The sequence below is a fragment of the Achroia grisella genome, unplaced genomic scaffold (assembly GCF_030625045.1).
Source record: "Achroia grisella isolate CSIRO2021 unplaced genomic scaffold, CSIRO_AGI_Agris_v1 utg770, whole genome shotgun sequence".
NCBI classification, from domain to species: domain Eukaryota; kingdom Metazoa; phylum Arthropoda; class Insecta; order Lepidoptera; family Pyralidae; genus Achroia; species Achroia grisella.
This window is the reverse complement of record NW_026713016.1, coordinates 3,683,621-3,708,682: the sequence shown is the minus strand read 5'-3', so window position 1 is coordinate 3,708,682 and position 25,062 is coordinate 3,683,621. Positions and strand designations below refer to the sequence as shown.

General features: G+C 33.1%; 3 protein-coding genes across 3 annotated transcripts in view; all 3 read left to right on the top strand.

Annotated features, from left to right (window-relative positions):
* Window positions 1-6,896, top strand: part of LOC131850433 (nuclear factor NF-kappa-B p110 subunit) — a 54,743-nt gene extending 47,847 nt beyond the window's left edge. The window contains exons 16-22 of the mRNA XM_059200647.1: window positions 165-340; window positions 1,666-1,812; window positions 3,102-3,280; window positions 3,649-3,759; window positions 4,641-4,829; window positions 5,917-6,120; window positions 6,514-6,896. Coding sequence (XP_059056630.1) covers window positions 165-340; window positions 1,666-1,812; window positions 3,102-3,280; window positions 3,649-3,759; window positions 4,641-4,829; window positions 5,917-6,120; window positions 6,514-6,612 — 1,105 coding nt within the window. The 3' untranslated portion in view covers window positions 6,613-6,896. The remainder of the gene's footprint in view (window positions 1-164; window positions 341-1,665; window positions 1,813-3,101; window positions 3,281-3,648; window positions 3,760-4,640; window positions 4,830-5,916; window positions 6,121-6,513) is intronic.
* Window positions 6,897-9,065: 2,169 nt separating this feature from the next.
* LOC131850575 (odorant receptor 49b-like) lies at window positions 9,066-15,311 on the top strand. Its single transcript, XM_059200859.1, has 8 exons — window positions 9,066-9,217; window positions 9,837-10,085; window positions 10,682-10,947; window positions 13,252-13,453; window positions 13,753-13,852; window positions 14,277-14,381; window positions 14,769-14,930; window positions 15,246-15,311. Exons 1-8 carry the CDS (start codon window positions 9,066-9,068, stop codon window positions 15,309-15,311), a joined length of 1,302 nt encoding a protein of 433 aa, XP_059056842.1.
* A 2,502-nt stretch (window positions 15,312-17,813) lies between these two features.
* On the top strand, window positions 17,814-24,504 carry LOC131850529 (odorant receptor 82a-like). The gene is made up of 8 exons (XM_059200778.1): window positions 17,814-17,965; window positions 18,358-18,606; window positions 20,446-20,714; window positions 21,351-21,552; window positions 22,299-22,398; window positions 22,822-22,926; window positions 23,702-23,863; window positions 24,445-24,504. Exons 1-8 carry the CDS (start codon window positions 17,814-17,816, stop codon window positions 24,502-24,504), a joined length of 1,299 nt encoding a protein of 432 aa, XP_059056761.1.
* The last annotated feature ends 558 nt before the right edge of the window (window positions 24,505-25,062 follow it).

Below are 25,062 nucleotides of genomic sequence, written 5' to 3'. Positions count from 1 at the left end.
TGTATTTATGAGAATGATTATTTGTATTGATCTGGGTATGCTCTTACAAAAAAGTATTAGTATATTAATTGTCTAGTATCTATAATACAAGCCCTGCTTAGTTTAGAATTGGATGGTGCAAAGTAAATTGTCCTGGTTGTTTATTATTATTTTATTTTTTGCAGATTCTTGCATATGACTCTATGTAGCAAGCAGCCTAGTTTAAAGTACATCGTGAAACTCATACACAGTATGAACATGCCCCATTTGTTGAACTTGAAGAACAATTTATCGCAGACTGTGCTACATTTAGCTATCGTCCATGAGTCACCTGAGCTTATAACATTCCTAGTATCTAAAGGTAAGGGAAAAAATTTAGTAGATTTAAAAAAAAACGGAATGATTTCAATTTGATTATACTTTTATGTTACGCGTTAACTTTATCAATTGTTTATATACATCTTGATTAATGTCTTTACAATTGAGTATTGGCTCTTATAACATTATTTTACTATACCATACCATAAAACGAGGCTACTTGAACATGGCATGACAGATGTCGTGTTCCTTGGCTATCTTTAGATTTATGGAACTTAATGGTGATTTATTTCATTACAAGTCTTAAACTGACGTAAAAATAAACAATAAATGAATAAGTTAAAACGTAGGCTAAAAGGATATCGGCACAAAGTAAGCGACAGATTTTACAATAAAATATTTAGAACGTATCGAAGAACCTAAAAATATTTAATCAATTTTGCAAGTGATAATATGAAAAAAACTCAGACTCAGTCAGGGTATTCAATGCCGCTAAAGGAACCGTCAAAGTATTCAATGAACCTCGAATGTTATTTCTACTAAGGATAGAAGCCGTGATAAGTGTATTGATCATTGAACCGTCTTTAGTAACAGTGAATCATCATTGCGAATATCCGTGTTTTAATTCCTTCCGACTATATACAAAAAATGATTATACAGAATGTTATTAAGAAATATCTTCTTAAGTAAGGCAAAGAATTACGTGTCGATAAATATAATGTTCCAAGGCCGATTTACTTAGTTTTATTTTTCTTAAAAATATAGATCGAAATAAAACTGTAATACTAATTATTGTTCTTTAAAGACTATGCAATTTTTAATGTATATTTCAGTTGTATCAAAATGTTGTTTTAACTTTACAAGCATATGCAGCATACGCTAATATGAATACGTATCTTAAAAGTCTATAATAAAATCAGCCATGGTTTAGCCAGAATTTATATGTGTATGATTTATGCCCATGTTTCAAGTTTAACTAGAGATTGTCCAGAATGTGTGAAAAACGTTGAACACGTACCCATTACGTAACGGTTACACTTTTTTCTATAAATAGAACTTGATCTTATTTACTAAACAACGGATAAGCCGCTTAAGATTTTTTGTTTGACTTCATTTCATGTTGCATTATATGTAAAAGTAATGATAAAAAAGAGATGGTTATATACATACGTTTACTATATGGTGTATATAAAAACAATCGATAAAAAGAAAATTTTTTTTTCAATATGGATAAAGGGACAATTAAAATTGTCAGTAAATCACGTTGTAGGGATAACACAAAGATATTAAAACTACTTGTTTTAATAAATTAAACACCAGGTTGGCTGAAAGCGATTTTCTTTTTTATTGTATCGTTATATGATACAGGTTGCGATCCAATGATGCCGGACATCGAGGGTAATAATGCGATCCACTACGCAGTATGCCGCCAGCGCTCCGCAAGCAGTCTTGAAGCGTTATTAGACGCCATACAGAAGAATAAAATTACACACGACTTGAACGCAACAAACATAGGTAAGTCTCAAGAAATTGTTACAACTATTGCTGATAATAAAATTAAATAAAAATTTATAACAGTAGTGTTTTAGTAAAGCTGGACAACTTACATAAATAAATGTATACGCATTAAAAACTATACAAGTTTATTATATTAAATTGTAATTTTTATTATTGTTGTATTAGAAACAAAAAATAATTATCAATTATTTGTAGGTATGACAACTGACTTATACTAAGTAACATTTAATTAATTATATTGATTGTCTTATTTTACGGCACGTATTTCAATGTATAATATACATATATCGTCATCTTAAATTATTTAAGAATAATAATGTCATATTATACGATCATGAATAATTTTTATCCCAATTAATGTGACTCGACTATAAAAACTTACTTATCTATAATTTATATTTTATACGGGACATACATTCACAAGAACTAAGGTAGCATGCTTTCGTGGCCACAAACATCACACGGAAACAAAACAAACACACAATAAAAGCGGCAGAATTTGGTGTCAAATAGGTACCCATTTAACGATTCTGTATTCCTTCCACTTTAACAATAAATTAATTAAACAACTATATAATATTAAATGCCCCTGAACAATTCACACAGCGTTATCTAGTGCCAAGCTAAGCAGAGCTTATATTATGGCCAGTCAATAACTGGTTACTTAAATTTTTTTTTTTTACAAACACATTAATATACCTACATCGTGCGAGGAATAACCTGTGACAATCGGAAAACTAAATACTAGATAGACTAGCTCCTACAATCCCATCAATGTCGTCAATATATATTGAGTAATTACGATGACCTGAGCCGTTATCAGAACTCCTAGAGGTGCCCTCAGACTGATGGAATTAGAGGCTCTAGTCTAAGTCTAGTCTAAGAGGCTCTAATCTCTTCTATAAGTTCGTTTACTTAACAGCTTACTTAGCTGCTTATACACATTCTTTCACGCACGATCACGTGCTTGCGATTTAACGCAGAAATCGTGAGCATTTTACTATTCTTTTAAAATCGTTATTGCACATATTTTCCAAGTACATATTTTTTTATTTAGAAAAATTGCAATCAGTGTACTATTAGCAGACGTGGTGTCCAATATATGGCATGTAGATAGCTGCTCCCAATAGAACAGCTTCTCGTTATTAAAAGGCAGTCTCCTGTATGACTATCTTCGTCAAATATCACATCTTTTAAAGACACGTTTAAAATTTCAAAATTATCAGTAACTACGTAATTTTTAATAGTTAAAAGAAAAGTAGTAAAATGAACGTGGATCGCTTCAGAAAACCAAACGGCGCTGCACCTGGCGGCGATTTACGACTCGAGCACGAAGGCGCGCGCACTTCTGTCGCGCGGCGCCGACTGCGGGCGCCGCGAGCTGCGCGCGCGCACGCCGCTGCACCGCGCCGCTGACATGGACCACGTCGACGTGCTCCGCGAGCTGCTGCTGCACGCCTCCCAGGTACCTTTTATTTCTTTCAACAACACTCTAACTTAAGATAGAGCTGACAATATTATCTGATTGAACTAAGATTGAGTGCGTCGAGGTTTCTATGTTGATTGTCGCATGACTAATCCTTCTTGATGTGTATCTACTTAGAACGTCATTTAAGTTCCTCGTTCGTTCTTCTTCTGATGAGTCTGCGTTCGTATTTACGGTGACATGTGTTTAGGCATAGGTTATGTTAATATCCAACCGATTTTGTATCCTATTCTAACTGTTTTAATTTATCTCGATTAAGACAGGTTTCTTGAGAAAATATTTTGATTTCTCTATCTAGCATATTATTATGTAATATTTAAGTTGTAAAAACTCTTATCTATTTTCAGAGCGATGTGGACGCCGTTGACGAGACCGGTTACACTGCGTTGCAGATCGTTTGCGGTGGTGGGATGAAAAAGAATACACTTGAAATGGTTAAATTACTTTTAGAGAAAAAGGTACAGTTTATTTTTTTCTTTATATTTTAATATGTCAACAGATAATGTCCTACTATTGAACATATATCTTTCCCATATAAGAGTAGAATATTACACGTACGTATTGTGGTATTGGCTGCACAAACTTCCTCTTATATATTTTATAGAATTAGGTGTTTTTGCGGTATTTCATTTCATTACATTATGGATTTATATCACCACCACAAAAGCTGATCCGAGCTCTGCATTCATTGGCTGATGATGCCTTGTTCAGAAGTGAAATATGTGTCGCACTATATTGGGTGTAGATCCAATAACGGGCATACTGAATATTTGAGGTCACATGCACTCTAATGGAAGCGGACTTATACAAAATATTATTAATCCATTAACTTACTTCCTCGTATAGACTATTCTAATGCCGCAGCTAGCCTTTACTGTTTCACCGGACGACGGATACGAGTTTAGTTTGAGGGCACCGGTAGGAGGCTGCCTCTTACGTTGTCATTTGAAGTCCGGATGTGCTGCTTTTCCTAGTACCTATTCCTAATTTTCATTCCATATCTATTCATTTGAGAAAAGTTGTATCCATATTGTCTAGTATCGTCTGTACCTATGCATCCTATTGTAGTAGAACAATTTCATTTATTTAATTATTAAAACATTATTCTGAGCATGCTTCATCATTTTCTCTGCCATTAATTAATCTATAATCTACCATTAAATAAAATGTGATGACTGGCGATGTGATGAATGCCCTTACATCGTGAATGCCATACAAGAAAAGAAAAAGAATGTGATGTCATATTCACATGTTTATTAATGTATTACCATATTAAAAAAATCTGGTTGTAAAATAAACAAGTTTTAACAACTATTATATTATAACACATAATTTACAGGCTAATCCAACTTTCAACGGGAATAAATCGGCATGGCACCTGGCGAAGCAGGAGCCCGAAATCAGGGCTGTGATCAAATCGTATACGTCTGCCGATCAACTGGAGATGATTAATGAGGACGATATAAAGTCCGAACCAGAAGACGATGACTTCAAAAGCGAAGTAGACGACGAATCGGATACTGAAAGTGTAAGTTTTTTATGCAATCGTAATCGTGTAAGGGATATAAGGGATACATGGACTCTTCAATAGACTATGTTGTATACAGTTTTTGTTTGAAAGATAATACCCATCCATTGGGGGGAGAGGATTGTTATTAATGTGGACTCATGACCCCATTAGGTACTACCAATGTACCATGTCAGGTTGACCTACACGCATTTCCCCCTGGAATAAATTCCTGGTGAATTTGTCACGATGGGCTAACTGACCTGATCTCATGTTCGTCTTATCATCCTCCACTGGTGACCCGCCAGCGTAAACCGTCAGCGCAGGCGGGTGTACCATTTCATTATCATCTATAAAAAAAATTGCCATCCATTGAAATACCATTCTGATGATGCGCATGATTGACGATCCTATATCGAGTATGTATCTAAAAAAATGTTGTTACGCACAAAAGCACATTGTGGATTTAACGCCCAGCATAGAGCAAGAGCATATTCCTTCTTATTGGTTATGAGCAATTCACATGGCGTTAATCCCTCATTATTAGCCACGTTAATAATTTAGTATCGGGTGTCTCGCAAGCTCGTTTGACCCCTCTGCTTATGAGATTAGAAGAAATATCACAGGCTTCCTCGTTTATATTATTAATAATATTGATTTGAATATGATTATTAATCAATACAAGAATACATTTTTATAATTTTAATTTTGTAATATCTTGAGGCTAAGTGTAAGGATGTTAGAAGACATCTGTAGACGAGATAATAATTGGAAGAATTTTCAATGTTTCTTATACCTGGCATTGTATTTTTAGTTCTATTGCCATATCAGTATATTTAGCATTTTTTTCTGTTGTGATAATAGATGATTAGGTAATATTAGTGTTTAGTATTGCAATATTTATAAGATAAACTATTTTATTTTTATTATCATGTAGTGTTTATGTAGGGTCTATTATGATGTACAGTTTTGTTTGTTATCATAGTCCTGTCCTAATACAACCTGTAACTGAGAGACTCGAGTAATATCTGGGGACTGTATATATTATAGCCTTATTTTCACAACTTTTTGCTGTTTGTTTTTACATTTATTATTATATGATCGGCAGTGTCCATCGGGATCGTTGGGAGACACAGAGATGCGGAGTGCTGAAGGTCTGAGGGGGCTGGTGCAGTACCGGCAGGAGGTGGCGGCTCTGCTGGACGCGAGCGGCGGCTGGCGGCAACTCGTAGCGCGTCTGCAACTCGACTCCCTGATCAGCTGGCTCGAGCACACTGGCAACCCTACTACTACATTGCTCAATTATCTTAAGGTATATCCAAATGTACAATCAATACGATGTATTCAAGTATTTATATAAGTTAACACAAGCCCTAGATGGCGCTGTATGGATCGTCCAATCCACACCGTAAAGGCAAAACATTGACGACCCATCAGTCTCGACGGATAACGTCACTATCATGTCTCCATACCCTGTATTTTATTCGATTATCATATACTTAAACACGTTTTTCAAAGCAAACTGCATGGTTGCTGAAATAGGCGATATAAAAGTACCCACCTAGACGACTTTGTGCATGAAATCAATATAGTAAACATAACATCTGGTTATTTTTAATTTTGAAACATGTATATTTCTTATTACATACTTAACTATATGTTAAGTATGTATTTTCTCCCTCTGTGATGTAAATTTATATTCTAGGAAAGTGGAGATAAAATAACGTCGAGGTCACTCGCGATGATTCTAGAGAGCATCGGCCAACAGGCTGCGGCTGCGATCGTCCGGAACTACATTGATTGACGGCGAGCTCGACTTTTAAGAAGACGGCATTTATAGCATAAGAAATAATTGTAAATACTTAGCTACATGTAATTAATTTAATCAATTCTATTATTTGCCATGAAATTTCAAATTTTTATTTTGATTATTACCTATTAGTAGAGTATTGTTATGATATGGATATTTACTTGGAAATGTAGAAGAAAATATTGTAAGTTGCAAAACTATTTCATTAACTGTTATGTTGTTTTATTATTTCTTATTTACAAAGGAATTAACACTAAAGCGCCGTTTTTTATTGTTATGAAATATAAGAATATAATAATAATGATGTGAATAATAATAATATGAAATATAATAATAATATGTATAAGGACTGTTTTTACGGCTTATGATGGATGGATGGATGAATGAACTTGCTACTACTGACGGTACATACAGAATGATCAGAAACTCATCATTATAGTGAGGTTTTTATTTACAACGTTGGTGACATAAATATAATCCTGACAATGTACTTGGTTAATGGTGTACTGAGACTCATGTCTTACGCCCTCCATACTCAATATACGGATTTTGTTTAGATTGATAGGTATATTAAAGTATAAATATTGTAAATGCTATTATTCTAAAGATTATATACTGTGATGTGAGTGACTTGTATATATAATTTAATTAATAGTGAAGTAATAACAATCACTTTGCGTGTCTGATATAAAAATGACATTGTTTTATAAATAGAGAATAATTCGCTGTCATCAATAAAATATGTCCTTTATGGTACATATTGTGTAATGTGACCCGTATTTTTATTTGTTAGTGTGGAATGATTGCGGACTAAATGATAAAATACGTTACATTAATTACTTAATTTTTTTAGTTTTATACATCTTTTTTAGTCCGCAACATCACTTTATTTTAACACAGACAAGAAATGCAATTTATGTAGATATGTATATATAATAGGGATATACATAGTAAATCATACCATTTGCCTGTTTTCAAAAACAGTTTTGTCTCTGGCTGGAAATAAATGGACAAACGTGCTCGAAAAGTCACCCATAACATAATATATAAGAAATGCATTATAGACGTTTAAACATTGCAAACAAAAACGTTTTTCAGATATGTACATATATACATACAAATTTAATTATTCTACCAAACAATACGAAATCTATTTCAGTAGATATTGCTTAAGAATTCTATAAATACAGCGATCTGAAATTAAATAGTTGAATTTTGAACATTTTTTTTTAATAATATGACCTTTAGGGAGTAAACTAAAAAGGAAAAATGATGGACCGCTAAGAGACAATAAAACTGGTTGTGCCAGGTTTACTTAAGAGAAACGAGCATAATCATGCAAATAGTTCTAAAGATATTTTATACCACAGTATCGGACGGTATATAATTACTGTAACCAATTGATGCCGGAAACACCAGTGCTGTAACGTGAGAGTTGCCGACCCTTGTAATAAATAAATACATTTCACCTTCATTCCATTTGCTCGAAATTCGTTTGCCGTAAACGTTTTGTAATTTGGTTTGACAAATATTAATGTTACTATATTATAAGTTGTTACAAGTATGTATTGTTGTAATTTCAATATTAATAATTAATAATAATTTTTATATTTTAACATTAAATTGTTTTTTTACAATTACCTATTCATAGTAGGATTAATGTTAATAAAATGTGTCATACAAATTATTATTATTACTAGATATATTAATAGAAAAATAAGATTAGTAAATTAAATAGATGTATATATATATATATATATAGCGTGGATACACTACTTGCATTAATAATAGGTATGCGGGATTAATTATAATATGTGAGTATTATGTCAGGTCTGTTAGGCCATCGTTGTGAATTCGCTAAGGAAAAGGATCGGGATTATTCCAGACGAAACAGCGTAGAAATCGATCTATTATTATTGTTAATTATATCGACCTTAATCATTACGTTTAAGTTGCAATTTTTTTATTATCATAGTCTGAATAATCATCTCTGATATTGTAGAGTAGGCAGTTTTGTTTAATGTAGTAATGACTGCAAATATAACTGAATGAATTGCTGTTTCAGTTAATTTTATTTAAAAATTAAATTACAGAACCGATTTTAATGAAATGTCTATTGAGCCAAACTGCAATCGTAACACAAAATAAAAGAAATCATTTAATATTACAAGCGCATGGTAATTCATCATGCATAAAGATTACTAACATAGGATAACCTTACATAACTAGTAATTGAAGTAATAACTAGGTAGGTAGTAACTACTTGCTAGATTCCTTGTTAACTACGATTGGTCATTACATACTACAGTATGCACTCACATAATAGTCAGCCAATTTATTTAAATTATATAATGACATAATTATTCAATTATCTCATTTTATCGAATTATCACGAATAAAAGTTCCGACGTGCTTTACCGTTATACGCTACACAGATCATGTTAAACATGACACTAACAAAAAAGTTTAAGGAGTTCTTCATGAAGACAGACCATGACTTCGATTCGCCTAATATAAATTTAATAAATTTTCATCCGCGGTTGTATATTTATCTAGCAATTATGGGCATTTTTACAAATAATCGGGAATCGCTTATAAGGTCAAGTATTTATTCTCTCTACTCGATTATTATAATAAATATATATATATATTAAATACACAGTACAAAATTTTTTTTTTCGGACTATTTAAATGCTGTTGGTCTCAGCTGGCCTTACAGCTTCACTGGTCGATAGGATGTGAGTGCAAATAGCACTCCAAACCCTCGGAAGGACTTATGGAGCGGCTGAAGGCCAACTCCGGCTTGATAAAGTAGGTATAAATAATTATTTTATTTTATTTATTTATATTTATAGGTATAAATTAAATAAAATAATAATAGGTGCATTTAATAATTCTTTATACAAAAAAAAAATTAGTTTCAAGCTTCTAGCTTTGAAAATTACTAAACTTCCATACAAACTTTCATCTTTCCTTACATCCCCTACGCATTAAAAAATACAAGCACAAAAGAGCCTATCTCCTTTCTCAGAGTCTACACTAACTATGTACCAAATTTCATTGAAATTTAGAATCGGTTTAAGAGTTTTGGCGTGAAAGCGCGACAGAAGGAGTTACTTTCGCACGTATAATATTAGTAAGGATGAATAAAATGTATGAGTCGTTTGATCTGAGACTACAATAATTCACAATACAATAATATTTCTCATTATTTTCAGATTTATATTGCCTTGTTTGTGCATATTGTTCATAATTGTGAGCATAGTTTTAGAAAGTTTATGTGTTTTTCACGGTATTACTGTGAAAGATTACTCGCTTGCAACAGAGTGCTTTTTATATTGTTTAGTGCTAGGTATGGTCCTAGTTGTATATTATGGCACACTTACCAATAAAGATAAAATTCTTCACCTAATAGAGGATATGAACAATGATTTTCTTTTTATTCGTATAATGGACTTCAAATACAGGTAGTATTGCTATTTAAAAAATTGTTACAGCGTTTTGTTAAGTCTTTCCCTAAATTAGATTTATTATTTCTTTTTACGTGTTCATATTTCATGAGTTAAAACTAAGTACCTACCAACCACAACACTATTAACTTCATTACATAACGACGTCACTAACAATTCTGGGTTTTTATTTATATACTATTTTACCTGGAACTTAACTCGCATATGCAACTTTCAAGTGGTTCATAGAAAATCGAGAACACATTGATTATAATGTTACAATAATAATAATATTAATAACCCTGGATAACCCACACAGCGCCATCTCAGGCTAAGCATACCTAGTTCTGTTATGATATTAGACAACGGAAAGGAATAATTAAATATTTCGTAAATTTATAATATATACCTACTACTGAGAACGTCATCATTTAGTACCTTTCACATACATATACCTTTTACATATCAATACATGACTTCCACAGATATAATATAGAAGACAATATCTAATGTTTTTCTGTTCTCTAAGCTTTCTGTTTCATTCTCAGTTTATTATATTTTAGAACAACATGTGTATTTACCTATGTACGTATTCGTCCACATTTTTTTTTCAGAAATACATTTCTAAGAGGTCAATTGCTCATACATAAATTGTGCTGTGCATGGTACTTATTTTCAATCATAATCGGTATCCTGTACATTTCTTTATTAATCGGATCTTTAGTGATGCACAGTTTATTTGGTTCTCTGGAGAGTGATGTGAGACCATTAATGTTTCCTATTTGGCTGCCGGCTGGTGATCCGTACAGGACACCAAATTATGAAATCCTTCTGTTTATTGAATTATGCTCTTTGAGTATTACCGACCATTTGTTTGCTGGTAAGTATCTGTTGTTATAAAATTAAATAGGCCACATGGTTAATCAGTGATTTCATCTTATATGTATATTGTAGTAGAGACATCTTGACTGCAAAAGCTACTTGAATTTTGATCATTATTGAATTTATTATAAATTTAAATTTAAATAAACGAGGACGTAGTAATAAAACACCGATATAAGAAAGGAAAATTGAAATATATTAAATCCTTACTTAATATTATAAATGCGAAAGTAACTGTCTGTCTGTCTGTCTGTCTCGCTTTCACGCCAAAACTACTGAACCGATTTAAATGAAATTTGGTACACAGATAGTCTAGACCCTTAGAAAGGACATAGGCATTTAATGCGAAAAAAGGGTTGTAAGGGGTTGAAATTGGGGATGAAAGATTGTATGGAAGAATCGTCATTTTTGAAGGTAGAAGCTTGAAACTTATTTTCGAGGCTGTTGATTAAATATAAATAAATATGACATACTAAGTTTGTAAAAATCTTACCCTTAAGGGGTAAAATAAAATAGGGGATGAAAGATTTTATGTAAATTTGTCATTTTTGAAGCTAGAAACTGATTTTTGAGGCTGTTGATTGATTATAAATAAATAAGCTTGGAAATTTTGTAAAAATGTTAACCTTAAGGGGGTAAAATAAAATAGAGGATAAAGTTTTTATGTAAATTCGTCATTTTTGAAGCCAGAAGCTTGAAATTTATTTTTGAGGCTGTTGATTAAATATAAATAAATAGGCCATCTAAGTTTATAAAAATGTTAGCCTTAAGAGGGTAAAATAAAATAGGGGATGAAAGTTTTTATGTAAGTTCGTCATTTTTGAGGCCAGAAGCTTGAAACCTATTTTTGAGGCTGTTGATTAAATATAAATGAATATGACATTCAAAATTTGTATAAAATTACCCTTAAGGGGGTAAAATAAAATAGGGGACGAAAGATTTTAGGTAAATTCGCCATTTTTGGAGCCAGACCTATGAAACTTTTTTTATTGGATTTTTGAGTTAGTTTATTAAATACCTTACTAATATTATAACTGTAAAAGTAATTCTGTCTGTCTGTCAGTTTCACTTACACGCCAAAACTACTGAACAGATTTAAGTGAAAGTTGGTACACAATTAGTCTAGATCTTGAGAAAGCACATAGGATACTTTTGGATGCGATAGAAGGGTTATAAGGGGTTGAAAGGGTACATGCCATGCATACAAGGTTGTCCGACCTACGGTTCCGGCTGGGTATGACTGGATGTCGCATCCTAGAAGTGCCAGGTGCCGATACCGGCGACAAAGCGAACTCACTAGCCGCAAGGTTAGTGATCTTGCCAGTAGGAAAAGTCCGGGTCACCAGGCCGGAGAAATCGGCTGAGCTGAGACTATGTGACCTGGACGACTCAGTAACATCCGAGAACGTCGTTGCCGCGAGTGGGAGGATGCGCGGAAACAAGCATACAGGCGGGCGAGGTCCGGCGCACTCCCTCCGGCGTGGGCTCAAACTGGGTGCGATGCCCGGTTGCAGCAGCCTAAACCCTAATCCAGGCGGGTCGGATTAAGGTAAGGTGGACGGTCGCTCGGGTACAATCTCTCGACCCGAGACACCGGCGGGGGGGAGGATTCGATGGACACCTGAGTCTATCAGCGTGGGCATCGTGGGATATAGGGTACTTTTTAATGTGGAAAAGGGTTGTAAGGGGATTGAAAGGTGCAAGGTTGTATAGATATATCGCCATTTTCAAAGCCTGAAACTGATTTTTAGGCTGTTGATTAAATATAAATAAAGAAAAATGGGTTGTAAGGAATTTAAAAGAGAGTCAAATGTTTACATGGAAATATAGTCGTTTTTAAAGCTAGAAGCTTGAAGTTTAATTTTTAGCCTATTTATTAAATATATATAAAGAAAATGAGTTATAAGGGGTTGAAAGAGTTATGTATGGAAGTGTCATTTTTTAAGATAAAATAATGAAACTTTTTCATTTGGCTTTTATTGGGTTAGATCATTAAATATTTTTTTCATTATTTAGTCAAGTTCACTATTTTACGCGGACGAAGTCGCGGGGACAGCTAGTTATAAATAATTAAAAAAGTATTATACAAAGCAGATACTGACCTAGCCAAAAATATAAAGTAGAAGGTAAAAATATGAGTAGTAACAAGAAAAATTACACCGTCAATCTTCCTAAAATAAAGCAAAAAGTTCTTCTCTCACGAGGAGAGAGCCGTACCAGTAGCAGTACCATAAATGGGTTATTCTTACGCTGATTACAATTCTTTAAAGAGTTGATGACAAGTTTACAAAAATATTTGCAGGATATATTTCCATGTTGCTTCACGTCTTGCTACATTACTACTACATATTGGAGTTAATTACAAAGGATTTTGAAGTAATATTTGATGGTCTGGACGAAACAGTGACGTACTTGTCTCCGCAGCATCCAATTCGTATGCAAGCGCAGTATACTCTGAGTAGTAGAATGAAGCGGATCGTGAATTGGCATCTCTCAGTATTTAAGTATAATATTTACATTTTTACTTAGAAACTTAAAATTGGTAATTATAAAAATATTCTATAAATATTCTTCTTGTCTATAAATTTTGTAAATAACTTGTAGTAACTAGAAATTTAGTAATAATGAATTAGTGATTTGTCATGGGTCCATAGGTCAAAGTGTCGGTTGTTGTCAACCCTCAGATCTAATCATTATATCTTTATGGACAACCTCAAAAGTACTATTATTCCGAATACAAAGCGTACGAGGTCTCGGTTGCAGATTATAATAATTATTAAATCTACCTGTCAATGTGTTGCAGGTCCGTGAAAACAATATCTTCTGTTTTTGGACCACCTATAATGTACCAAGTAATGTTCTCCGGAATGGGTTTATGTTTGGTCAGTTACCAAATCGCTGATGTAAGTAACCGACGACACCCCAATACATAATGTACCTATAAATGTAAGTTTGTAGGAGAGACCTTAACGTACACTTAAAACTGCAGGTTCTATCAATATTTTAAGGCCTCGTTATAGAGTAAGTCAATGATTTTTAGCTTTCAACATGTATCTTGAAGTAATCAAAGCCTTTCTAGCAGGGGTACCTACCCCGGGTAAAAAAAATTAAAATTATTTGTTGTGTGCAAGTATATTGTATTCTTGTGTATGATTGTTTGTATCGGTTAGGGTGTTTTTCTATTTATAAAAAATATATCTAAGTATTTATATCAGTTGTCCTGTACCCATAACACAAGCCCTTCTTAGCTTAATGTTTTTTTGTTGCTTAAGATGACGCTGTGTGAATTATCTAAAGTTATACTACCACATATTTATTTTATTTTAGAAACTAGAGAACGGAAATGTCGATATCATTTTCATAATGCTGTTAGTTGGGGGATGTTATCAGTTGTTGGTACCATGTTTCTTAGGCACATTATTACGAGACAAAGTAAGTACCTAATTTTTTTAATTGGCGGGCAGTTATTTATGCTACATTCAGCCGAGTCCATCTATTGAATCCAAGAAAAAAATTTAATCATTATTACCTTTCTGCCATTGATTGATTACTTTCATATTTATTTATTATGATATAATATTTATGAACATATATCTGTTTATGTATTAAATTGTACAATTTAAATTTTATTTAGTAGTTTTTGTCCTTTTTTGCATCAATTACTACTCTTTTAATATCACCTATGCCACTGTTTTTGGTTAACTGGAAGAGATCTCTTCGAGGTCTTGTCTCTAAAATATAATATTACTGTATTATCTGTGCAATAAATAATATATGTGTAAGTTATAGATGGCCCCTGACTGCTCTCATCTCACTCAGGGTTATGCAGTAGGCGATGCGTGTTGGAACAGCGACTGGTACAAGACACGTCTGGGCATACTGATCCGTGCTGACATGTTGCTGGTGATACACCGCTCGCAACGACCGGTCACCATCAAGTTCATAGGACTACCACAATTGCAACTGGAAACATTTTCCTCAGTAATTACTATAATATATATCCTGTCTTCACAGTCGCATAACCAGTCGCGTAACCATTGCGGGTTAGGCACAGAGAACAGAATCCGTACAGAACATAACAGAATCCGAACTAATTTTACCTCCTTTTTTATCCTCAAACATTTTCTCACATAATGTATCTATCATTATATGATATTATACATAAGTATATTCTTATATTGAGTATTTATAACCTAAAGTGGGTTATTTAAAAGTCATTAAAAAATTAAACATTACGAAACATTTATAAAGTTCATTTGAAAATGGTTTCCTAAAGTAAATTTTTCCTTTTTTCAGATCATTACCACGGCTTATTCCTACTTTAACATGCTTAGAAAATATAATTCCGATCTTAGACCTTAAAACTTAAATATGTATTTATGGTATAAACTAATGTAGCAAATTCATCGAATTATAAAATAATTTACATAGTAGTAGAGTGTTTTAAGAGAGTGATTAACACCTAAGAGTAGTTGACGACAAAAAAACTTGATGTAAATTTTTGATAACTGACTCGTCACAGGAAGAATCAATAGTGAGAGACAGCGATAGGCTATCCACCTTTTCTTTCAGAACAAGCGCCATCGCCTCCGTGACTTTGGCCCACCCCATAATAGATAAGACAGACCTCATCTTGTTAGGGGGAAAGGCTAGCCTCCCGCCACGTTCGATTAAAGACTACTAAGCAATATGTGGGCGAGTCAAGTGTAACACTCATCACAACGTCGACAGTTGTCGATCCCTCTGACTACCTGTGTATACGCTTCGTGATAGTGTTGTTAAATCCTTGCTGTGATCAGGGTCTCCACTCACCAATAAGGGGCCTCCGTCCGTCAGGGTCCTGGCCACGGCCGGCATTTCACTCGCTTGCCACTCTATTGTGACGCCCATAGTACAGAGAAGTTCTCTGTTCTGTGTTTACGCACCCGCTTGGGTTAGTAGTAAGAAACCAAAATTGCCTATATATCACGTCTACTACTTTTTTATATCACACTATTATATTATTACTAAATTAATGCTAAAAAACTTGTGTATTTCTGATTAAGAAGTTATTACGTATTACAATAATAAAAATGTTAATCACAAAATTTGTTTCATTATACTGAACCTAATTTATTTGGTGTATGAGCTACGTTTAATGTTACTAAACATTAAATATAGTTTTAAAAAGTTATTTTACGCGTTGTTCTTAGTAAGGTACGTTACTGAAACAATGAAATATATTTTTAAGTAAGTATATTTGTCTGTTTGTCTATGAATGCTAATCTGGAAAACAGTTTAACCGATTTGTTTGCGGTTGTCACAAATGGATGATACTTGTACTGTAGCATTTATTAAACAAGCACTTATCTTGTATATAGGTATTCGATTAATTTACAAACAAAAAAATCGTAAACATAAGTTTTTATTCGGAATACTACTTCAAGCGAAAAGGAGTGGACACAACTCCAGTGCTAAGTAAAAAAGGATGACGTGCAATAAAGTTATTGCATAGTCTGCAATTGTTTTAATCTGTGTACTTAGCACTTATATTAAGTGCTGAGTATACAGTTTGGTATTCATATTGATGTTAGCTTTTAGCTGTTAGGATTTAGGGAAGTAGGTGCTACAAAAACAGTTTTTTTTTAATGTTAATCTGCTAGTTACAAGTTTTGTCCATTTTACGCAAATTGCAACTGGCAATTTGCGTAAATAGTGGTATCTTATTACTGCGTACAAGTTTTTTTATATGACTGTAAATCAAATAAAATAAAAAATAATTTTATGAACGTCAATTTTACAGATTCGCATGAGAAGAACTGGCAAGAAACTCAACTGAATTTCTCTTTTTTTTAAAGCCAGCTAGCCTTAGTTACATACGACAAATTTTTATGTATCTTAAGACGTATTCTCTTCTCTTATTCAAGTGAATACCTACCTACTTAGTTATTTTTAACTGATCTTAGTGTTCTTCATTTAACTATCCTATTTTTGCCAACACAAGACCAACTATTATTATTCTTTTAAGAGCAAACAAAATACTATTATTGTGGATAAGCATTAATTTTGACGATTGAAGTTGTAAACCAAATTTTAGAACAAAATCATTATATATAAAAAAATATGACTTGTTATAGTAAGAAAACTTACTAAAAAAATAAAGAAAATAAAGAACTGGTACCCGTTAGCATACACCGTTAGATCAGCCGGGTGCACCTTATCATTGTCTATAGATATAAATATCTATACATATAAATAGATTAAAATTATTGTAGTTAGTAGATACCTACATAGTTTTCTGTGGTAGACTTTCCTAAAAGTCGTCTCTTGAACGGTTACCACTTACAGCCAGATGGGTCGTCAGCTTTTTTGCCATTAAAGTACAATACTTTCATTCAAAATTTATAAGCGCCACGCTCTCGTCGGTGCTCTTGCTCTTGCTACTTTAAATAAGTTAAAAATAAATAATTTATCATATATATATCATCCACATGCCCTTTAAATGTGGACACGTCTCCATCACTGTTTTTAATTGATAAAAAAATATCTTCTAATAAAATATATCAATTATCCAAACGGCCATATTAAGAAGTAATTGCTTAATCTTTATATCAACTTAATTAGACAATAAAAATAATGCAACTGATATTAAAATAATTACAAAGTATAGTAGATACTCAATTCGTTGTTAACTATCCATGATTGGTCATTCCGTAAGTACCCATTATGATATTTCAATTAGTAATTTCGATAATTGTTAATTGTTGCAAATTTCTAGAAATGAGATAATTATAGAATTGTCCCATTTTATCAAATTATCGAGTATAGAGCTTACCTACAACATTCTACTTAGTTACCGTTCCACGTAAAGCACCTTTTATTAAAATGAACTTAATACGAAACATAAAAAATATCTTACTAAAAGAAAACTACCATCTCACTTCAAACAATATAAACTTAAGAGACTTTCATCCGCAATTGTATATTTTCTTAGCAGCCATCGGGATCTTTACTAATAATCGGAACTCACTTCTGAGGTTAAGTTCTATTATCCATTTTTAACTTATTTAAATTCAACAGCACACGAAACACAGTAATACAACTTACAAAGCAAGCAGCTTGCCAACAAATACGCGTGACTGAAGAAAACTTCTAACAAAGTTTAAGATTTTATGCGAATACAAAATACCAAACAACATGAACAAAGTAAAACAAAATCTGTTTGGCCTTTAATCCATTGGTAGATGTGTTGAGTCGTGAATAGGCGATGCTGATGGCTCCTTAGCAAGTTTTTGGGCGACATCTCAACATCGATACACCGTCTAACAACGTAGCTATACCTATTGTACTTAAAAATCCAGTTCATCATTAGATCTTTAATTTCAATGAGTTTTCTATTTCAATACGTTCTTTTGATTATTGTTTTCAGATTCATATGGCCCTTTGTATGCATTTCAATTACACTTATTAGCTTAGTACTGCAAGGTATCAGTGTTGTTCACGGCGTCATCGTCAAGGATTACGCGGTTGCAACGGAATGCTTTTTTTATTTTTTAGTACTAGGAATAATCCTTGCCGTATATGGTGGCATACTTAGCAACAGAGAAAAAATATTTCAATTGTTAGATGACATGAATAACGATTTTCATTTGACTCATTTAATGGAATCTAAATACAGGTATTGTTATATGTGTCTCTTTTACAAATACTATGTGTTTGTTGTATTTAGTTATAAATATGATGGTTGATAGGGACCGATGGAAGATGTTAGTCTTTGACGGCTCGTTTTCACTCGGGCCCGGTTCACCCCTCCTTAATGAACCTGCACCCCCAGAGTCGTCCATCATCTTCATCTGCTTCTTCCTTATTCCATTTATTTAACGTCGGCGTAATATGTTTTTCTCTTCCATTCATTCCTGTTCGCAATTTCGTTATTTAGGGGAGGATGGGGGAATTGCGGACGCGGAGTAGGTTTTTTTTTTATATGGATGATAATGGAATGGTTCACCCGCCTGCGCTAACGGTTTACGCTGGCGGGGCACCAGTGGAGGATGATAAGATGAGCATGAGGTCAGGTTAGTTAGCCCATCGTTACAAATTCACTAAGAATTTATCACGGTGGTTTCCAGGGGGAACCGCGTGGAGGTCAACCTAACATGGTACATTGCTAGCAATGGGGTTATCAATCCACATTACTAACAATCCCTTTCCCCCTACGCGGAGTAGGTAAATGACTCAATCCTTACCTGCCGCGTTCTATAGCCACGATCACTCGTTACATTTCGGGTTAATTGCTGACAATGTCCCTGGGGTAAATACGGATTAGGGATTTCAAGAAAAATCTCAACAAATTGCAGAAAATGTTTATAACATTGAGGATTTATACAAAACAATACCTGCATAAGCATTAGTACCCAGTTGATGTCAGTGAAGCTGGTGTAAATTAAAGTATAACAAGTTAAACTAGTCCAGTTCTCTTACTAACACTTATTGAGGTAGTGCAAGTATCAACTCTACAACTTAGTCTTACAAAACGATTATTTAAAAAAAAACGTATCATTATTTTATCCAACACATCGGAAAAAGAAAACCTAGAGCAAAAAAAAAAAATAAAAGCGAAAGAACCTGGAATAAAAAAGTTCGAACTACAAATCGAAAATTAAAAAACACTCGAGAAAATCGAGAAAATAGTGTAAGAAACTTAAACAATTCTGAATGTGATAAAGAAAATAATGAATATTTCTGAATAATAAATTCATACGTATATAACGAGAAAAATTATTGTGACCGAAAACCGAAAACTTTATGTGTTTAAAACAAAAATTTAAAACATGAAAATTGCTGTGTTCGAACTTCTTCAAGACTTTTGAAATCTGCAAATGAAATAAGACCTAGGTCGTACGACGACGATGTGCGCAATTAACCCAACACTTGTCCGTATTTAACCCATGAGCTAAGGACATAGATAAATGTTTTTATTTTTTTATTGAAATTGAATAAAAGTTGATTGATATCGTAGAAGTTATTAATAAAAGTTAATTGGTTGGTATAGTTTAATAATTTGTAATGAGATACTGATTATTATTAATAGTTAGAATTTTATTTGTGATTCCGCTAAACGTCCATAATTCCTCTATCGTCCCCTACTTGCCCATACATACTCCTCCATCTTTAGTATATTAATACCGGGCTTAGTGAGGATGTTCAGTCTACATGATCTACCTCCGAGTAGCCGGATTACAGGAGACGCCTCGCTCCCTGTGTAAGATTCGCTCCCGGCGCATACTGCGCCAATCGCCGACAACCCAAAATATTGATGTTTTTTTATTAATTAAATTTCTTATTTAATGAGATCAATAATCATCTTAGACATAATACATGACATGAATAAAAGTGTATGAATCATGTAAACGTACAGTGGCTTTATCTTAAAAGGACAATTTGAATAAGTAAAATTAGAAGTGTTAATATTATATACTAACAGATTTTAATAATGATAACTTGCTCCTGCTTTTAGGGATCACTTTCTGAAGGGTCAGTTGATAATACGTAAGCTATGTTACGCATGGTATATATACACGTCGATTATTGCCGTTATGGATTTTTTATTGATGATGGGCACTGTACTAGTGCAGAGTTTGGCCAGCACTCCTGACAGTCATACCAACAGACCGTTAATGTTCCCCATATGGCTACCGGAGGATGATCCGTACAGGACGCCCAACTATGAAATATTTGCTTTCATAGAAACATGTTACTTAGCTGTTGTAATTCAATCATTTTGTGGTGAGTATACAAAGAGTAAATATATAGAAAAAAAAATCTTCATTTATCAGAGTAACTTCATAGAGACAAATTACATTACCCTATTTTTTTGTTTTTTTGTTTAATAATAATATATTCGAAATTAAGTAGCAACCCTGTACACACATAACATATTTCATAGTGACGTAGAATAGTCTAGACAAAAGCAGTAGATGTCGACAGGAAAATGCAGAATAGATTTTGCGTAAAATAATGCAGCATTTTTTAGGGAACGATCGAGAATATACCAAATACACATCTTACGGAACATTGTTACATTAAAACATAAAAGTGGGTGGATGGAAACGGAGGGGGCAACCCAGAAAAAGCTGGATGGAGTGTATGAAAGATTATATGAACAAAAGGAGTATATGCTCAGATATGACGGCCGATAGGTTTGACATATTACGCAGACCACAAATAATGGGATAAAGCCAAGGCAATGATGATTGTTACATTAAAATTATATATTATTCTATTAGGGTCATGTCTGGCATACACTCGTGTGACTGTACCTTGCTCATAAGTGTGGTGTCCAACAGTGAACTGATGAATATGGCTGAAAGAGAGTACCCAGATCTTAACCGATTGTAAATAATATCATCTAAACACTTACAGGATATATTTCTGTGCTGCTTCACATCTTACTACATTACTACTATGTCTTAGATATAATTATCAAGGACTTTGATGTAATATTTGACGGTCTGGACGAAACTGTGACGTACTTGCCCCTACAGCATCCACTTCGTATGCAAGCGCAGTATACTCTGAATAGTAGAATGAAGCGGATCGTTAAGCGGCATAATTTAGTATTCAAGTATTTATATTATCATTATTATTAATATATCTTATCATATTTACGACAATTAAGATTCTTTTTATATAATTGGAATAGCAAACAAACTGACGGATCACTTGAACAACAATGTCATATGTAACTTTAATATGAGGTAAAAAAGCAATTCTTTATACAAGTACACAATAGTTTTAAATTTGATGGGGTTATTATTTATACGTATAATTATTAAAAATCACGGTTTATTTTTATTGCGTTCCTCATACATCAGTAGTATTTGAACCGCCACGGTCACGGGTAAACTGATCAGTTTACCCGTTTACCCGATAAACACGAAGTACACAATTATTTGGAAAATGACCTTGTATGGTGTTAGTAGCCACAAATATGAAAAAATTACTTTGTTTTTGATCCATCGTGGTCAATGACGTTTTGACCTGACCTCATCCTCGTCCTATCATCCACCATTGATACTCCACAAGCGGATGCAGCATTCTATTGTCAAGAAAGAAAAAAAGTATCTATTTTTTTTAATTCATTTCAATGGCATGCAAGCGTTGCTTATATATTTATACTTGAACATCACTACAGATATCATGTTTTCATGTGACATCCGTGATAGCTCATATAAGACAGCTTATAAAGCAACCTGGCTCTTGGCGGTTGAAAGAAGAGAGCCTGAGGTATCCACACAGATGTTATGTTTCAGTCTACTTTTGGAACTAGGTGCCTACTTACTATTAATAATGTTTTTTTCACTATTGTAGATCTGTCAAGACAGTATCATCCGTGTTTGGACCACCATTAGTGTATCAAGTATTGTTCTCCGCAATCGCTTTGTGTTTATTGGCTTACCAAGTCGCTGATGTAATGCTGAGTAATGCTTATGATAATTAAATGCACTACAAGAAAAAAACGTTAATTAGAAATGTTACAGTAATTAATAACAGGACTAATTACTGTTTGAATTTTTAGTCTAATATTCTATTCTGTGTTGATTTGTCAATCAAATTTCTCTGAATGAAATTGAATTGTTGTTTAGATGCCTAACCTGTTGGTTAGGCACTAAAAGGCAACGCCTGCAACAAAGGTCTAATTTCTAGTAAGAGTATTGTTATAAAGTTTAAGTAATATAAAAGTGTTCTAGGCAAACGCTAAGAATTTTTCAAAATTACGCTCGGATAATACGAATTCCGAGCTAGCAATTTTTATTCTATTTAGTTGTGTTAACGTAATAGCGTAAATTAGATACAGAGATTATTCACTCAATAGGTATGTTTTGTTTTTTAGAAATTGGAGAAAGGACAAATCAATGTAATATTTATAATGTTATTCGTTGGTTGCTGCATTCAGTTGTGGATACCATGTTACATGGGTACATTAATACGCGACAAAGTAAGTAAATATTTACTAATAATAACAATTGACATCCCACGAGATGGTAAGTGGGAACCAGGGATGTTAAGGACATGCAATTTCGGATGCGTATACGTTTCGAATATAGGAATGATTATTTATTATATATACCTGATAAGTATGCGGACATGAAATTATTTAAATTCAGATACTATCGGTTACCGGAATTAATTTTATAAGGAATTTCAAAAGTAAAATACAAATAGCTAATAAAATAGTTACATAACGTGTCTTGATTAGGCTCCGCCCTTATCCGATATTATCCAAAATTTTTATTTCGGATTCGTTTGCGGTTACAAATATTTTTTATATCAGATATTCGATAGTTTCGGTTACGGTTACGAAGCTCCCTAATATCCCTGATGGCAACATTTACCTACATATAAAGGTACCTAAACATAAACGTCGGGCTAACTATACCTACTGTCCGAACAGTTACCTTACCAAAGCTATTAGACCCTGAAATAGTTTGATAAAGCCCCTTGTTTCATAAAATCTCGCCAGTTACAAACAATAAAATAACAACAAAAAGTAAGCCAAATATGTCATACCTATTATAGATACTCTGAAGTAATTTGCTTCCATTATAGGACGTATTCTTTAAACAATTTTTGTAAGCGCCTGCTCTTATAGTTTTCTCCATTAATTGATTTATGGCAATATTAACACATTATTCCATAAATATCAGCATCTCGTCATCTCGCCTTATCAAATAGCGAAGACAAGATCTAAGTTAAAAAAAAAATACTTGCAGGGATTCGCAGTGGGCGACGCGTGTTGGAACAGTGGCTGGCATAAGTCACGTCTCGGCATACTGATACGCTCTGACATGGTGCTTGTGATGCAACGCTCGCAACGACCTGTCACCATCAAGTTTATTGGGCTACCGCAATTGCAACTGGAGACATTTTCCTCAGTACCTATATATTGATATAAATTATACTTTAGCGTACCTAATGGGTATCACCTCTAGAGTTATGTATGATTCGATGAGGTGTCACTATTTTACTTGTTCCCTGTAGTATTATGGTAATGAGTGTTCAGGTGAAATATTTATAATTATAGCGTTTATTTAATATATTATTACACAGGTTTATGTTTATTTTTTTATTTATCAGTGTAATCATCACCGGCCACTCAGTAAATAGAGGGAGTGATGTCAGAAATATAAATTGACACAAAATTGTTTGGCGTCTAACTCACGCCTTTGATGTTTAAGAATATATAAATAATAATTAATTAACACTCGTTAATCGATTATGAGATGTTCAGAAGTGGATAAAAATATTCTATAAAATCTTGATTTTTAAAAAATACCTGTTGTACCAACACTAGAGTGTTGTACACTTGTTTCACTTTCCGACAATTGATTTATTAGTTAAACAGTAAAAATAACATAAACTCTCACATGATATTATTTAGTTTATTATAGTATTAGGGTTTAATTTAAATTACTTAAGAAAATATTCAAATTGAAGCAATATATTTTTCTTTCAGATCATGACCACTGCTTATTCCTACTTCAATATGCTTCGACAATATAATTCAGATTCTTAAACATTAAGTAGCACATTTTACCTATTGTACCTATATTGTAATTAAAAATCAAAATTACTTCTTATTGCTTTATTCTAATAATAAACATATTTCACAACTGGTAATAAATCCCATTCCCATTAAATACACTAATAAAATAATAATATTGTCATAATCATTTAAATTAGTATTGGGACCCTTTATTTTCTGGTAGTAGAAAATATATTGTATCAGGACCTTTACTTGTGTATACTATTTCCTTATGCTTGATTAGTAGGGTAACTGCAATATATGCACCATAGAGTAAATATGGTATATCGGAAACACATATTATTATTTACAATGCTAGATTCAAAATATTGTTTTTTTATAAATAAGTAGTAAATTGGTGTCATAGGTGATCATTTTGCCGATTGACGTTGTAAAACAAATTTTAGAAGAAAGTCTTTGTATATAAAAATATATGATTTGTTGTAATAAGAAACTTACTAAAAAAATAAAGAAAAAGAACTATTGGTACCCGTCAACGTATACTGTTAGATCTGCCGGGTGCACCTTATCATTATCTACACTAATATT